Raw genomic sequence first — 16493 nt, forward strand, 5'->3', positions numbered from 1 at the left:
AGCCTGTGTTTCATAATTAATCCTCTATCTATCTATATTTTGTACTTTCCACCTAGTATATTTTGTACTATCCACCAATGTATATTTTGTACTATCTATATATCTATATTTTGTACTATAAGATATAAGCGAGTGTTCTCCCTCGGTTGAGAACCATCTTTGATTAGTGCACTGATGGGAAAAGATGTTGACTAATTGCACTGTCAGCGTGATTTAGGATCCATGATTTCATGACTTATCAATATTTTTCTAGAATATTCCACAGGAAACTGCATTCTGTTCTTACTCAATTGGAAAACAGTTTGTTGGCTCATCAAATTCTTCGTGCACAAACACTACTCGTACTCTTGAAATTAACGAGGGCTGGACGGCTAGCCACATCAATTTGCCATCCGAGTCACAATCTCCTCGTTTCCCATCCAAGCCACTTAAAAACTGGCAACGTTAGGGGCAGGGCATAAAAAAAGATTCGGCTTGGGCGACAATTCAACGTGCTTAACAATCCTGAGATAATTATCGAACAATTTACCAAGAAATATTTTTTTTTACTTACATAATTGGTCATGGGATTCCTTCTTTTGATTTCAATCTATTTATCTAATTATCTATATGTGTATCTAATTATTTATCTATTCATCTAATCATCTATTTATTTATCTAATTATTTATATTTATTTATCTAATTATTTATCTATTTATCTAATCATCTATTCATTTATCTAATTATCTATCTATTTATCTCATCATTTTTCGATTTATTTAATTAATTATCTAATTTTATATTTATTTATCTAATTATTTATATTTATTTATCTAATTATTTATCTATTTATCTAATCATCTATTCATTTATCTAATTATCTATCTATTTATCTCATCATTTTTCGATTTATTTAATTAATTATCTAATTTTCTAATTATCCATCTGTTTATCTAATTATCTTTCTATTTATCTATCTAATTTTCTATACAGTTTTCTAATTATCCATCTATTTATCTATCCATTTATCTAATTATCTTTCTATTTATCTATCTATGAAATGCATGAATGTATGATTGACATGCATAATATGAAAATATGAAGTGGAAATTTGAGAATCAGTTTTACAAGATTAGAAAGCTTAAAGGGACTAGACGTAAAACTTTGCAAGTTTAAAGGGGTAAATGCTCTATTCGCAACGGATAATCTGATCAACAATTCTGAAGACATCGTTGATTTTTTAGCTTTGAAAATTTCCTTCAAAGAGGTGGCATGGATAACTCGTTAATCATTAATTACCGAGCGTTGAGAATCAGACATATCTCACATAGATATAGGGTAACTCAAATATTCTATAATTAGTTTGAAGGAGAGGGGGGGGTCCCTTTTTGCCCTTTAATTGTTTCTACAGTTTGAGACATAAGAATTTAAGTTTAAAAAGTTGCATTTTATGAATTTTAAAAATTTGAAATATATAAATAGATTCCATTATAAATATTTTATTAGATGACAGATTTACTAAATTGAAAAAATAGCACAGTACAAATTTATAAAAAAAGTGCAGACATTCTGGACCAGGTCCAAACCTGAGGAATTACACGAGAAAAACAAAATAAAAAGTGACAGTTGAGGATTAGATACCCACATTGAACACGTGCAGTTTTAAACATTCTAGGAAAAAGTAGGAATTTAAAGCATCGGTATTTAGAAGGTTACATAGGGTGGAACGGAGGGGGGGGATTTTTTCCCAGGAAAATTCTAGAAAAGTCAGATTTGTGAACTGAAGAATATATTTTAAGAGTGATTGAAATTTGAAAATCTGACCATTCTGCAGAAACTTGATAACTATCTGATCGGAATTTCTTAATTCCATTAACATTGAACAGTAATTTTAAATAGCCGATTTCGAAGACATCAGAACATGATATTAAACTAAAGTGAGAACCAGAAAACTGTGGAAGGGAATCAAATCAGCAATAAACAAAGCTAATAGTTCTACTAGTAAGATATAAATTAACTAATCAAGTAAAATTAGTCTGAATCTATGTATAGAGGGGGAGGAGCGCGTCCCAAGCCCCCCCCCCCTCTAGAAAAATATTTTAATGAATAGGTATAGGGTTGATATGCATATTCATAGCCCAATTTTTCAAGGCCAGCTCTTTGAAAAAAAATTAGATCGATAACTTTTATAGTTCGAGTGCTAAAAAAATATCTTAAAGTGTGACACATATTTCTACATCTATTTTTCACGGGCTTTTCATAGTTTATAGCTCAGTGACTTCAGTCAAAACAAAGTTATGGGTTATTTTAGATTTTTTTTTCACAAGCCGGACTTTCTAACCGCCCAGTGCTCACCCTATGCATAAAAAATGTTAAGTAAAATCCTTTCAATTTCTATTTATTAAAAGTCAGAAGAGGAATTGAGTTTTTGCCACAAACTCTGATTTTCTAATTACTATATCTTTGGAACCAAATGTTTCAGACCTTAGATATTTCAAACTATGAATTCTGTTAGATCAAATAATCTTAGTTTGAAATATCAAAGGTTTACAACATCGAAATCTAAAGATATTGAGTTTTAAATATTTGATTTTGTTCCAAAGACTCAATTCCTTTCACGGTGATATGATCAAAAATGGAATTTTAGGGCAAAAAAATTTAAGTACATTTCAAGAAATGTAATCAAAGGACAATTTTTCTATTCTTTATTGAATAAATAATGAAGTGAATTCTCCCCTGAACAGATAAAAACTTTTGTTCTATTCTTTAATTCTTTAATTAAGTTTTGCAAAGATATGAATAAGATTTTATTTTAGTTCAAGGATTCGTCAAGAGAAGATAAAGAAAGATTTTGGCCCTTGATCGGATAATCCTGGCAAACTTACACTCCTCTTTTCTTAAAGGGAGTGTTCGCGAAAAATAAAAGGGGATATGGGCTTACGGGGAAAAAAATCGTTCTTGATCAATTCTAATCTTACTTCTATCTGTTGCGTCTATAAGGAAAAAATTGTTAAAAACGACTTGTACTGAAGAGCGTAGCGTCCATGCAAATTAAGAAAGTTGAAATTTACACTCAGATCGTAAAAAATCAATTTAACTTCAAACAAATCATATATTCAGATATTACAACCTACAGTCATCGATTGTTTTTAGACGTATTCGTATATAGCTAATATTAGATATTCGTTTTGTATACAATGCACTTAAAACGTCGAAATAGTTGGCCGCCAGATGTCTGAGCTCTCGATGCTTTGAATGAATTGAATACACACGGGAGAGATACCTAGCGGTATTAACTATGTAAAAATGTGTCAAAAAATAATCGATGACTTTAGGTTGTAATATCTGAATGATTTGTTTGAAATTAAATTGATTATTTTACAATACAACTTCCTGAATTTGTACATGGACGCTACGTTCTTCAGTATAATGTTTTTTAATAATTTTCTCCTTATAGATAAAAGTGAGATCAGTAGCGATCAAAAGCCTATACCCCCTTTCATTTTTCGCGAACACTCCCTTTAACACTCTCATGCAAATGATTTTGTATTTATCCCAATAAGGGAAGTTAAAATGTATTTTCATGGTAAACTATGGACATTTTTAGAGATGGAGCTAAAGGCATATTTTGTTAAACTATTTCAGTATTCCACTTTTGGCAAAACTGACAATGTACTGTTAAACTCATATACAGGGTTTAATTAAAAGTTCACTAGAAAAGTGGAAAGACAACAATTTTCACATATTCTTCTGAACACAATCATAAACACAAATTGCATTTTATCAATTGTCAAAAAACAACTCCTTCTATACTCAGACTTAATCAAGAAACTTACTCTAATAAACTGTAAAAACTGTATTAACTCTCACAGGATCCTATTTTTATTATAGCTTTATCTATAGATCATGATAGATCCTAATAATTTTAATTTTATCTAGATTATGAAATATCTATTTTTGATTTGTCCAATATTAACATTAAAGATTTATCTATCTATTTATCTATCTATCTATCTATCAATCTATCTATCTATCTACTTATCTATCTATATAATATATCTATCTATGTATCTATCTATCTATCTATCTATCTATCTATCTATCTATCTATCTATCTATCTATCTATCTATCTATCTATCTATCTATCTATCTATCTATATATCTTCTGTAATTACAAAATGTAGTCTCCAACAATCTGTTACAAAGTTTACCATACAAACTTGTATTTAATTTCATGAAAGGTTTATCAAACATTATTTTTCGCCAGAAGAGATATAAAAATCGCAAAACTTTTGGATTTTATTTACTCTAATTTGATTTTTTAATGGAGAAATTTCTTTTAGTGATTTTCACAGAAAAGACTGAATGATTCAAAAGAGTTAGGTTTTTTTTAAAGAATTCAGGGGGGATTAAGTTTCAAAGTCCTACACATTTCATAGGAAAAATAGGCAACCCAAGATCAATCGTTTTAGCGNCAGGGGCTGGGAGTGAATATAAACCCCCCTGATAAACCCCAGTTTCTGATCTTGAAATTTATGATAATGGGACTGTTTGTTCTGTTTTAAAATAGCAACTTGGGCAAACAGAAAACAGAAATGCCATCAGGATTAGATCATCAGCAATCACTCAACTCACCACTGTTGAAGATTTTTGAACGCGATACTGAACCCTTCTCCTATTATCACTGCAACAGGCATTTTAATATTAAAATAAATTAAAGGATTGAATATAAACTTCTAAATTTTTCATCTATATTTTTGTTTTATAAATCATATTTTTGGCCTTCCTGATTCTTCGAATTTGTATTCGCTTCCCTTGGACCAGTATACTGGACAACACTTGGGATGGTTTATAAACATTTTCATTCACAACATCAGTTTCAATTTTGAAATTGGTATTCTTCACATTGTCTTTACTCTCATTTTTGCTTTCAATGTCATATTTCACTTTGACACCATTTTTTATTTGGACGCCATTTTGGTTTTGGACGCCATTTTTGATTTCTTGCTTACATCTTACCAGTTTCCGTGCATCAACAATAACGGACTTTAAAACAAGAAAATCATTCGTCTGGCCAATTTAGGCAATTTTTGAATTTAACCAGAACTATTTAAGATTTTTAGTATGCATAAAATGTTCATTCTGGTCGTGTGTTTATATTTTTTACCAAATTTATGTGACAGAATATATAAAAACAAATCATTAGAAACAAATTTGTTGCAAAAAGTCAACAAACAGTAAATGCAGTTCATTAATCAACTTATTTGTTCTTTACAATTTTTAATTCGTAATTTGAAATATTCCTCCATCTTAAGAGTTACATTTCCAATTAACAACAATACCCATCAACTTGTTAGAGCAAAAAGGATGAAACATTATTGCTTTTTTAAATATTCCAGATTCTCCACAAAAGTCACTTGCGGATTTTTGTAAAATAAAAAAGGACGGATTTTGACGGAATTTATTTCTTTTCTATACAAAAGAACGACAATATCTTTTTACTTATTACTCATATAAAGTTTTTAAGAATACTGCTGTGAAACCCTTTAATGGAGGCTCACTTGAAATTACGTCTACAATCCTTTTAATCAATAAATCCTGGAAAGAGAATGACCGTTCCTTATTTCTGGTAATCGGAGGTGGATAATATTCTTTTGTCTCCGGTAGATCTAGTACAGTGTCTCCTATATAGGACTTGAAATCCTCTTCTAGAGAATTCTTAATGAATTTCCAGTCTTGCAATAATTCCATTTATTTGCACACAAATCATGTTTAGATTTTAGTTATCTCCCCCCCACTTAAAAAAAATAGTTTCAAATTAAGTGTTCAGAGGCCAAATTCAAGAAATAGAAATAAGCTCTTCTTATGCACCGGTTCTTGTTCAAGAGAATTAGTTCAACTAGGTCAACGTAGTTGAACTACTTACGCACCTCTGCCACTTTAGCAAAAGTAAATTCAACCTTTCTGAAGCATAAAGTCTGACCGCGACAACCTTGTTGCACTGGCTAGCCCTGTCCATAGAGCTATAGGTATAGTACAAACTGGGACTGGAAAGGTTGACCCGGCTTGGAAATTCAAATGTATTACGGCTGCCCTTGTACTTCACCCTAAATTAAACTTGGTCCCGGGAAGTAGGGTTGGCAACAAAATATAATAAAAAATATTTTTTGTCAAAAAATTCTAATTATTTGGATCGTCTTAATTTAATGCTTTGTGTTTTGGGTTAAAGGTACAGTACGTTTTGTAAATTGTACTGCTTAGAAAGAAAGGAATTTGGACAAATGCCTGGATTAAATTCACCAAGTCAGCACTTCAAATATTCCCAGCTGCCCCCATCTTGGCATATTTAAATTTAAAAATGAAAAGTTAAGCGAACAAAATCATAACTAGTATGGCATGTAAAAAACAGAGGTTTATAAAAATACATGATGCCAAGTTTCCCTCCCATAATCTAGGTGCCCCTGAATATCCCCCTCATAATCAAGGTGCCCCTGAATGCATATAGAGCACAGTTTGAGAATAACAATCAACAAAAAAGCAATAAAAAAAACTCAAATTGAAACGACCAAAAGTTTTTTCAAGCAATTTTAGAGTATTTTGTAACTTTGCCCATCCCCACCCCCCTCCCCTCTTCCATCCCCACCCTGTCCCCCTCCCTCTTCTATCCCCCCCCCAAAAATGACATCCAAGGGATAAAGTTAACATTTCTCTTCCTTCAATAGTATCTGCGTCCTCCTCTAGTATTCCTGCAGTTCAATTCTTTTATAACAAAATTAAGAGAGAAAACAAGAATTTACAAATTTACAAAGTTTTGCAATAATTTACTTTAAAGAAAAAATCTTTTCAGGGATAATTAAAAAGTGCGAAAAAATATTATTAGATCCGTAATCTTTTTTGTTCTTGTTTTTTTTTATATCGTACAAAGAGAAGATGCTCACAGATAGAGCCATAATTAAAATTTGTTATAGAAGATGAGCGCGAAGCGCCTTAAAAAGCTAGTTTTTAGAATATGTTCAATGAATATAAGAATCCTTCAAGAATAGAGTGAAGAGATATTGGAATCATGCTAACTCTCAAATCTAGGTTTCCACATTTACAGTTCACCCATTTTTAGTTATAAAGCCTGAAAGTTACAGTTCAGTTATTTTAAAAGAATAGATCGACGTTATCTTAAAGGGACTGTAAACTTAATTTCAAGTTACCCCTCAATGCCCGATTTACAACGGTACCCTTGAAACCTTAATCTGATCAAAAATGTGGATGATACTGACTCAACAATTGTTTATTTTTGAGCGTATTGAGAGTATTTAAGAGTATTGAGAGTATTTCCATTACTGCGTCTGCAAGTCACTTTAGCAGAGAAATTGCCAATGAATAAAATCAAAAACATGAATATCGAATTCATATTTGATCAGACAAAGCTTTCAATGGTACCGTTGTAAATCGGGCATTCCCATCTATACATGGATGGTCTTTTGAAATTACGCTTAAACTCCATTTCAGACCACGACATTTTGCATCTGTCTGGGTGCCCTTTAAATCCTTTAAACCCTTTAAACCCTTTAACCCTTTAAACCCTTAAAACCCTTTAAACCCTTTAAATCCATTAAACCCTTTAAACCCTTTAAAGGATTCCTTTAACCCCTTTAAACCCCTTAAACCCTTTAACCCCTTTAAACCCTTTAAACCCGCTTCTTCAGTAAATAATCAAAGGGTTAAAAAAGTTTTAGTTTAGATTTAGATTATGTCACAATTTTCAGTCATGTTATTAGACTCTAGAACTGCTTTTAGTTAAACTTATTTTTTTTCTTTTTAGTCCAAATTATAATCCAAGTTGAAAAGTTTAAATCTTGCTTTTTCCCAGGCAAACTTTATCCACAATATGTTGTAATTCTGTCTGCTTCGGTTCTGTCAGATTTTGATTATGTTTAAATAGTTTTAAAATATTTTTTAGCATCATCTCTTGTTTTCTATTACTGTACTAAGTACTTTATATCAATATTTGCATGTTTTGAAGCCATAGAAAAATCCATGAAATATTCAAATAGAAATGTTTAGCCTGTGTTTCATAATTAATCCTTAATTACCTACACTCTGCAGACATTTTTAGAAGCAAAATCAGGTAAATTATAAGACGATAAAAAGTTTAACTTATTCAATTTTCAAACTCAAGGGTTTTCTTTATAAACTTCTATATTGTATATCGTTGTAAAGTTAAGTGACCCTCTATGAATCCAGCCTAAAGTTTGTTGCATGCTTAATACCTATTTAGATCTGAAAACAGGGGTATATAGGGGAGGGGTGGGGGAATTAGCTAATATACATCTAATGGAGTTTTTTAATCATTGTATTAAAGAGAAATTTCATAGATTGATAAAACAATTACTTTTAATTGTTAACTTCTATCAAATGTTAGTTGCACAACAGTCTCAATAGTATATCAAAGTAAACATACGTTAAAAACTCCAGTTTATAAATTTCGTTTAACAACAATTAATGTCGACTATTAAACTGTAAATGTTTTAGTTTACGATTTAATTTTTTCTTTATGTTTACATGTACCGTAAAGTAACTACTGTTTGTAATTTAGGTTTATATGAACTCAAGAATTCTACTATGAGTACATCTCTTTTATGTGCTTTATGTATGTTCTTTCGGTATGTCATGCAGTTATACCTTTTTGTGTACTTGTAATGTAAAGCTTTAAACTGCATGTGTAAACTTCATTTTAAAACGCGATATGAAAATGTATATTCTGTGTACTTTAAGTTTTGCATGTAATGCCAACAATTCTTCTATGGAAATGAACTAAAACATCTCGCTCAGTTCTCATAAAATGTAATGAAATTGAAAAGGCTCTGACAGAGTAACACAACTTTAGAGGTTGTTCTTTTGGGTAATATAAAGTTACGACTGAGGCCGGATTAACATGAAGTTTGAGGCTGACTGTATTTGTGTAAGAGTAAGCCTCCACCAAGAGACTGAATCTGAGACAGAGGCTGCAGGGATAATCTGCTGACTTGGCCTCGTTCAATCCTCGATAGATCGGTAAAACTGTTAGTACATAGTACAAATTACATAGTTTATAGTACATAGTACATAGAGCATCGTGCATAGTACATCGTACATAGAATATCGTACATAGTACATCATAGATAGTACATCGTACAAAGAACATCGTACAAAGTACAGTGTACTAAGTAAATCGTACAAAGTACATCGAACATAGTACATATAAAAAGTACATCGTACAAAGTACTTCGTACAAAGTACATTGTACAAAGTATATTGTACAAAGTACATCGCACATATAGTACATCGTACATAGTACATAGTGCATAATACATAGTACATATAGTAAATAGTTCATAGTAGTTACATAGTACATTGTACAAATACAGTATTAAGCTGAATTATGGATTTTAGTTTTGCCATTATGCTAAGGAGATATATAATAAATGTTAAAGAATATGTTTTATAAGTTGATTAAAGACGACCATATTGATTTCTTTGATGGGAGTGTTTGTTAAAAAAATGAAAGGGTATATAGGTATCGAATTTAATTCGATATCGACCACTGCTAATTTTACTTCAACCTTTATTGTCTATAAGGAGAAAATGGTAAAAAACGACTCATACCGAACTTCCGTAGAGCGTAGGACCCGTACAAATTCATAGAGTTGTATTATTCCATTCAGATCGTAAATAATTCAATTTAAAAAACTACTAATTCAAATATTACACCCTACAATTGTCGAATTCAATTTAATGTATTTGTGGGCATGAACTACTGTAAGGGTTTGTGAACATTTTTAGAATTTGCTGGGCTACAAAATCCATTGGACTTAGAATGTGAAATTCGCATGTTAATCGTTTTAAGCACCCTACCACCCCCTAAATATACCTCCACATTAGTTTAGCCGTGTCATCGATCAAGTCGATCATGTGAAATATGCATTCTAGTTTTTCCTTCAATATATAATCTCGGAATGTCACGACTCTATACTCGTGAATTTTGATATTTTGATATTTTCTCAAGAAGAAGATCGTTAATTTTCGTATTCATCATCAATGACATCTTGTTATTAAATAAATGTTCACAGAATTTTAACGGGAGTATAGATGAACATTATTCAAGTTTAAAAATTTCTCGTGGCATTTTTATTTCTATCCAATGTTTCTGTATTTAAATATATGTGTTTTTTTAATTCTAAAAATACGAACAAGGTGTGCCTTAGAACTGAACCTATTCTTTCTTATATAAGAATTTTAACCATCGTTCTTCATGTAGTATAGTGCACTGCATGTAGACTTCCTTATAAAGAAATAAATCATCCCACAAGTTTGAACATATTATATATGTAATTAAACATAAGTAAGATCTGGATATCTTAGTTAAAACATAGTTTTAGATTTACAAATTATCAAAATAAGTATTTTACCTTACAAATAATTAAGACTGTAGACTGGAGGCAATTAAAAACAAACAGTTCTCTAATAATTCAGCATTAATTTAGTTTAAAACTTTATCTATAGTTCACAGATTTTCAATGTTTTAAACTTTAAATTTTAAAATTGACATGGCCCCGCCCTCCGGGAAAATATTTCTCTGAAAGAAATGGTCAATATTTAAGTTTATAATTTACGACTAACATGAAAAGAAAGAAATTTGCACTAAATATATTCAATTTATAATACAATACAAAATACAAACTTCAAAGTAGTGCATTGTGTAGTGTGAAGTGTGTAGTGTGTAGTGTGTAGTGTGTCTGAAAACTTAGATAGTTCATACTGAAAACTTAGATAGTTCATACTGAAAACTTAGTTCATACTGAAAACTTAGATAGTTCATACTGAAAACTTAGATAGTTCATACTGAAAACTTAGATAGTTCTTACTGAAAACTTAAATTATTGATTTTAAAATATATATTTTCCAGGGGACTAAACCAGATAAATTATAGGGTTTAAAATATTTATTTTCCAGGGGACTAAACCAGTTAAATTATAGGGTTTAAAATATTTATTTTCCAGGGGACTAAACCAGTTAAATTATAGATTTAAAATATGTATTTTCCAGGGGACTAAAGCAGTTAAATTATAGATTTAAAATATGTATTTTCCAGGGGACTAAACCAGTTAAATTATAGATTTTAAAATATTTATTTTCCAGAGGGCTAAAGCAGTTAAATTATAGATTTTAAAATATTTATTTTCCAGGGGATTAAACCAGTTAAATTATAGATTTAAAATATGTATTTTCCAGGGGACTAAAGCAGTTTAATTATAGATTTTAAAATAAGTATTTTCCAGGGGACTAAACCAGTTAAATTATAGATTTTAAAATATTTATTTTCCAGAGGACTAAACCAGTTAAATTATAGATTTTAAAATATGTATTTTCCAGGGGACTAAACCAGTTAAATTATAGGTTTCAAAATATTTTTTTTCCCAGGGGACTAAACCAGTTAAATTATGGATTTTAAAATATTTATTTATTATTCATTATTCTTTTTGTTCCTTCCTTTTGCTTTCTTCAGTCTTACTTTCATTTTTTTGCTTCTTACTAATTCCCTACTTTCCTTTTTAATCTTCAATTTTCTTACTTACTATTTTCTTACTTACTACTTTCTTATATCCTAATTAATAATTCCTTTCGTAATGATTCGCTTTCACAATTTTTAAATACTATACATTTCTTCCATTTTCATTTAATTTTTTAGACTTTTTTCTTTAAGTTCATGTACTAAGGTTGAGGTAAATATTTACATAAAGTTAAATTTTCCTAAACGTGAAACTTATAATGCATGAAATTTTCCTACCTTTAAAAGTTCAATCTTGTAACTTGACACTGTCTCATCCAATTCTTCCTAAACAGAAAGACTTGCAGAAAACTATTTTTCACAGAAAGAAAAATAGAAAACTATTTTTTACAAAAAGATAAATAGAAAACTAGTTTTGACAGAGAGATAAATATATAACTGATTTTAATAGAAAGATAAATAGAAAACTAGTTTTGACAGAAAGATAAATAGAAAACTAGTTTGACAGAAAGATAAATAGAAAACTAGTTTGACAGAAAGTTTCTACCTCTGATTCTGGAGTACCAACAACAGGTATCAAACTTGAGGACACTTCTGAAAAAAAAATATTAAAATTGTATCTTCCTTTGAACGCATTATATTTGCAATCTCCATTAGTCTTGAGTGCCTAAGAGTGAAAATTCAAGTTTCCAAATCATTTATTCTAATTTATTCCAGATTATATATTTGCAAACACATTTCATATTTCATATCTTTACAGCATACAACCAAGCACAATATTCAAACTAAGCAAACCAGCTTCAAATAGAAAAATATAAAAAAGAGAGAGAAAAAATAAAATAGCCGCCGCCCCGAAATAAAATGGTGTCACTGTATAATAAGATTGTTTCTAAACCTGTGATAATCAGATTTCTGCCATCTTTCTGTTTTTATATAATTCTGAGGAATATGTTTCAACGTTTATGTTTTTTCTACTGATCAATTCAGCTTCTAAATGTTGTTTTCAATACCACAAATTTTTCTTCGTACAACATAAGAAAGAATTTTTTTGATGGATTTCAGGAAAAATTTTTTTTTGAATTTTGGGAAGAACATTTAATTTAATACCTTGAAATTCTGATTGATCAAATGTGTTCTTTTCACCATGCACCTAAAGAAATTTAAATAAATATTAAATAATTTATAATTTAACACTACTGCACTACTACAGGACAAATTTGACCTCGAAAACATGAAAAGTCCGACAATATATGTTAATTTAGTTAAACACTATATATCTTTGTAACCTCAGGTTGAAACTGTCGTTTAAAATACTGCTAATCTAAAGCGCCAGATCTTAATATCCCTTGTAAGGGTAAAAAGTGTTTAATCCCTCTATCATAGTTTTCCAGCCAGGATCCGACAAAAATATATTTAAAATAAACTTATCTATTATTTGTACAACAAAATAAACGAACTAGCTGCTTGATCCTTGGATTTAAAGGGAGTGTTCACGAAAAATGAGAGTGGGTATAGGTTTACGGCGAAAAATAGGCGCTTTTGATCGCTACTAATCTTACTTCTATCTGTTGCGTCTATAAGGAGAAAATTGTTAAAAACGACTCACACCGAAGAACGCAGCGTCCATACAAATTCAGAAAGATGCAACATTCAACTTGGAACGTAAACAAATCAATTTAATTCCAAACAAATCATTCAAATCATTATGAAATATCAACTATTTACGAATGCGTTGAAAAATACTCGATTGTTTGTAATATCTGGATGATTTGTTTGGAATTAAATTGATTTGTTTACGATCCGAGTTGAATGTTGCATCTTTCTGAATTTGTATGAACACTACGTTCTTCGGTATTAGTCGTTTTTAACAATTTTCTCCTTATAGACGCAAAAGATAGAAGTGATGTTAGTAGCAATCAAAAGCGCTTATTTTTCGCCTCAAGCCTATACCCCCTTTCGTTTTTCGCGAACACTCCCTTTAAATCTAAATGTTGGTTGAAGTTTTATGTCGTATTGAACGTGCTGATATTAAAAACTAATATCTCTCAGTAAGTCTCAAAGGTTTACACAATTAGATTGCTAAGATATAGGGATTAGAAACTTGGAGTTTGAGAAAAGTAAATTTGAATACACACCTCATTGTTTTCTGAAGAAGCATTCCAAGTATCATCCGTTTCTTTTAGTTTTTTTACCGTTACAACAGGGGGGCTTTGTACATAATCAATTCTTGTACAGTTTGGACTCTGTACATTACTAGCAGTTGTACAGTACGATTTTTGTACAACTTTTACTAGTCTGCAGTTGTGAGATTGGACATTAGATCCAAAGGGCAGATTAGGTTGGGTTTGAATGATATTAAAATAGGGATTGGTTTGGTTTGCACTTGAAGGTTTGGACAAACCAGAAAGAGATAGAACTTTAGGATTAGATTTGATGGTTGTAAGTCGCATGGTAGGATCAGAGTTCACCCAGGTTTGGGTTGATGTGGAGTTAGGACGTATCAGGGTTAGGATTGGAGAAGGAGCGGAACGTTTCAAGGTTGGATGAGAAGTCTGGATTGATTTGGATTGGATTATAACGGGTTGAAGAGTAGAGTTGGATGATGTCTGTTGGGAATTATCCTTGGAATTTGAACTCGACATTCTTAAATTCTTTGGTTTAATCTCATTATTCTTCCCACATCTATGAGAAATAAAATACATAAAATATATTTAGTGATGAAGCCCCCCCCCCCTGCAGCATAATCATATACAGTCAGACCCATCAAATAATAGTATAAGAGGACGACATCTAATCAAGTTTGTGTGTATTTGATATTGTAGTAAAGCAAATAGTTTTACATGATTTCACCACGGATTACGGGGATTTATGAAATTTTGTATTTCTTAGATTTGAAGTATTCAGCGCTCTAGTGATAACTAAAAAACTCTAAAATAGGAAGACGACTTCTAGAATCAAGTTATAACTTTCAAAAGTCCAATGAGTATGAGACACAGCATGTTTTCAATGCAAACAGACCCATTTTTTTTAAATTTGTGATTCAAAATGTGTCCATTAAAATTATTTGCTTCGTATCAACATCAGATACACTTATGTATTGCTATAATGTCGTCTTCCTATCATATTTTTTTCTGGTTATCACTGTACACAAAAATATTGAGCCCTAAAGCCACAACCCCCCCCCCCTGCATTTTAAAAGTTTATTGATCAATGCCGGTACAACACTGAAGTGTATATGCATCTTTCTAGAGGGGCCCGTCTTGGGAGTGGCCTGGGGGTCTCGCCCCCCCCCCCCATATATTAAAAATCATAACTTTAGATTACCAATCGTCTTCATTTTCCCATGTTATTGTAAAAATAGTTTTTTTTGTATTTTGTTCCTGAATATAGTTAATCCGTCAACAGTAATCGCAGTTGAGGTTGGAGTATTGAAAATGGAGGTTGGTGGGCTGATAATGGAGGTTGGTGGGCTGATAATGGAGGTTGGAGTGAGGTTGGAGAATGTTGCCGGATGGAGAATGGAGGAGGAAGGGGTCAACTCACCATTCTCATTTTCTAAACAATAAAAATGTGATTATATATAAAACAAAAACTGATTACTGATTAAAAAAATAAATTTCCAATATTTTTGCAACCTGACACCAAATATAGTGCAAGGTTCAGCTACGGTTCAAAAGAAATGGTTAAACTTAATTTAGGTAGTTCAACTTATTCTCGCCATTTATTTAATTTGGTCCCAGAACTTTGTCTTTTTGATCTACCAAAAGTCAAAGTTTGAAACAACAAAGGTCTACGACATAACGCATATCTGGTTTTTTCAAACCCTTTTCTGAATTTTTTTTGAACTATTATATTTCTACTAAACAAACGATAGATCTTAATATCCCTTGNTTATATAGAATCTATCTTATATAGAATCTATCTTATATAGAATCTATCTTATATAGAATCTATCTTATATAGAATCTATCTTATATAGAATCTATCTTATATAGAATCTATCTTATATAGAATCGCTGCTCTCTGGATGTTTTGTAAGTAAAATTGGTCTTGGGAACCCTGGGTAAGGTAAAATCCCATTAACTTATCCTCATGAACTCCCAAGGGATATGTATTTTAAAGAAAGATTTTGACAAAATCCCAGTCACCCTCCCCCCCCTCTCATGTCGAAATTGTAAATCATCATTTCGACATAAGCCTAAATATATTTAATAAAAACAGACCGCTTGATTTTTCTTTAACGTGAAGTGTATTGAAATTCAAAGGAATTGAGTCTTTGTAACACACTCGAATTCTTTTAGTGGGTATATCTTTGCAATTCATGATGGTCTAAACAAACCTTAGATAAACTTAAATTATTTTGTATAACTTGAAATAGCTTGATATATCTAAGGTCTACGACATTTGGTTGCTAAGATAAAAGGTTTAAGAAACTCTGCTTTTCTAAACCCTAAATCTTTGGATTCCAATGTCGTAGACCTATTTCAAACTATGAATTCTGTTAGATCAAATAATATAAGTTTCAAATATCAAAGATTTGATTTACGACATTGGGTTCTAAAGATATTAGGGATTATAAATTCAGAGTTTGTGTCAAAGACTCAATTCCCTTGAATTTGTGGCAATAACTCAATACTTTTATCCTTTAAATCAATTTCAGTTTCAAATTGTGAGAGAGGAAGCTTTATGGCCAATCTTAATTTTGTTAAACGTGTTTTGAAAGTATTTAAGCTGGCAGTAAAACTAATCTATATACATGAAAGCAGGATTTGTCTGGATTAGTTCCCGGATTTTTCAACTCAAGCTTTCAAGTTTTACAAAATTCATCTGTTTGCAATATCTTATGTAAGTGTAACCCACACCCTAGCCTGTTTCACACATGTTTTACCCAAAAATTATTTAGATAGAAAAATGAAAAAAAATAATTTGCAAAACCTGCAATAATTTCAAAAATGGCAAAAATTCAGCCT

The 16493-nt window shown here is 30.9% G+C and overlaps 1 protein-coding gene across 2 annotated transcripts in view; it reads right to left on the reverse strand.

Annotated features, from left to right (window-relative positions):
- Nucleotides 1-16493, reverse strand: part of LOC111703860 (uncharacterized) — a gene marked incomplete at its 5' end in the record, with an annotated part of 50410 nt that overhangs the window by 22191 nt on the left and 11726 nt on the right. For both annotated transcript variants that reach the window (XM_023475933.1, XM_023475932.1), the window contains 5 exon segments: nucleotides 11803-11850; nucleotides 12071-12117; nucleotides 12631-12673; nucleotides 13659-14205; nucleotides 14904-15078. In XM_023475933.1, coding sequence (XP_023331701.1) covers nucleotides 11803-11850; nucleotides 12071-12117; nucleotides 12631-12673; nucleotides 13659-14205; nucleotides 14904-15078 — 860 coding nt within the window.

This window comes from Eurytemora carolleeae, unplaced genomic scaffold (genome assembly GCF_000591075.1).
Source record: "Eurytemora carolleeae unplaced genomic scaffold, Eaff_2.0 scaffold401, whole genome shotgun sequence".
Lineage (NCBI taxonomy): Eukaryota > Metazoa > Arthropoda > Copepoda > Calanoida > Temoridae > Eurytemora > Eurytemora carolleeae.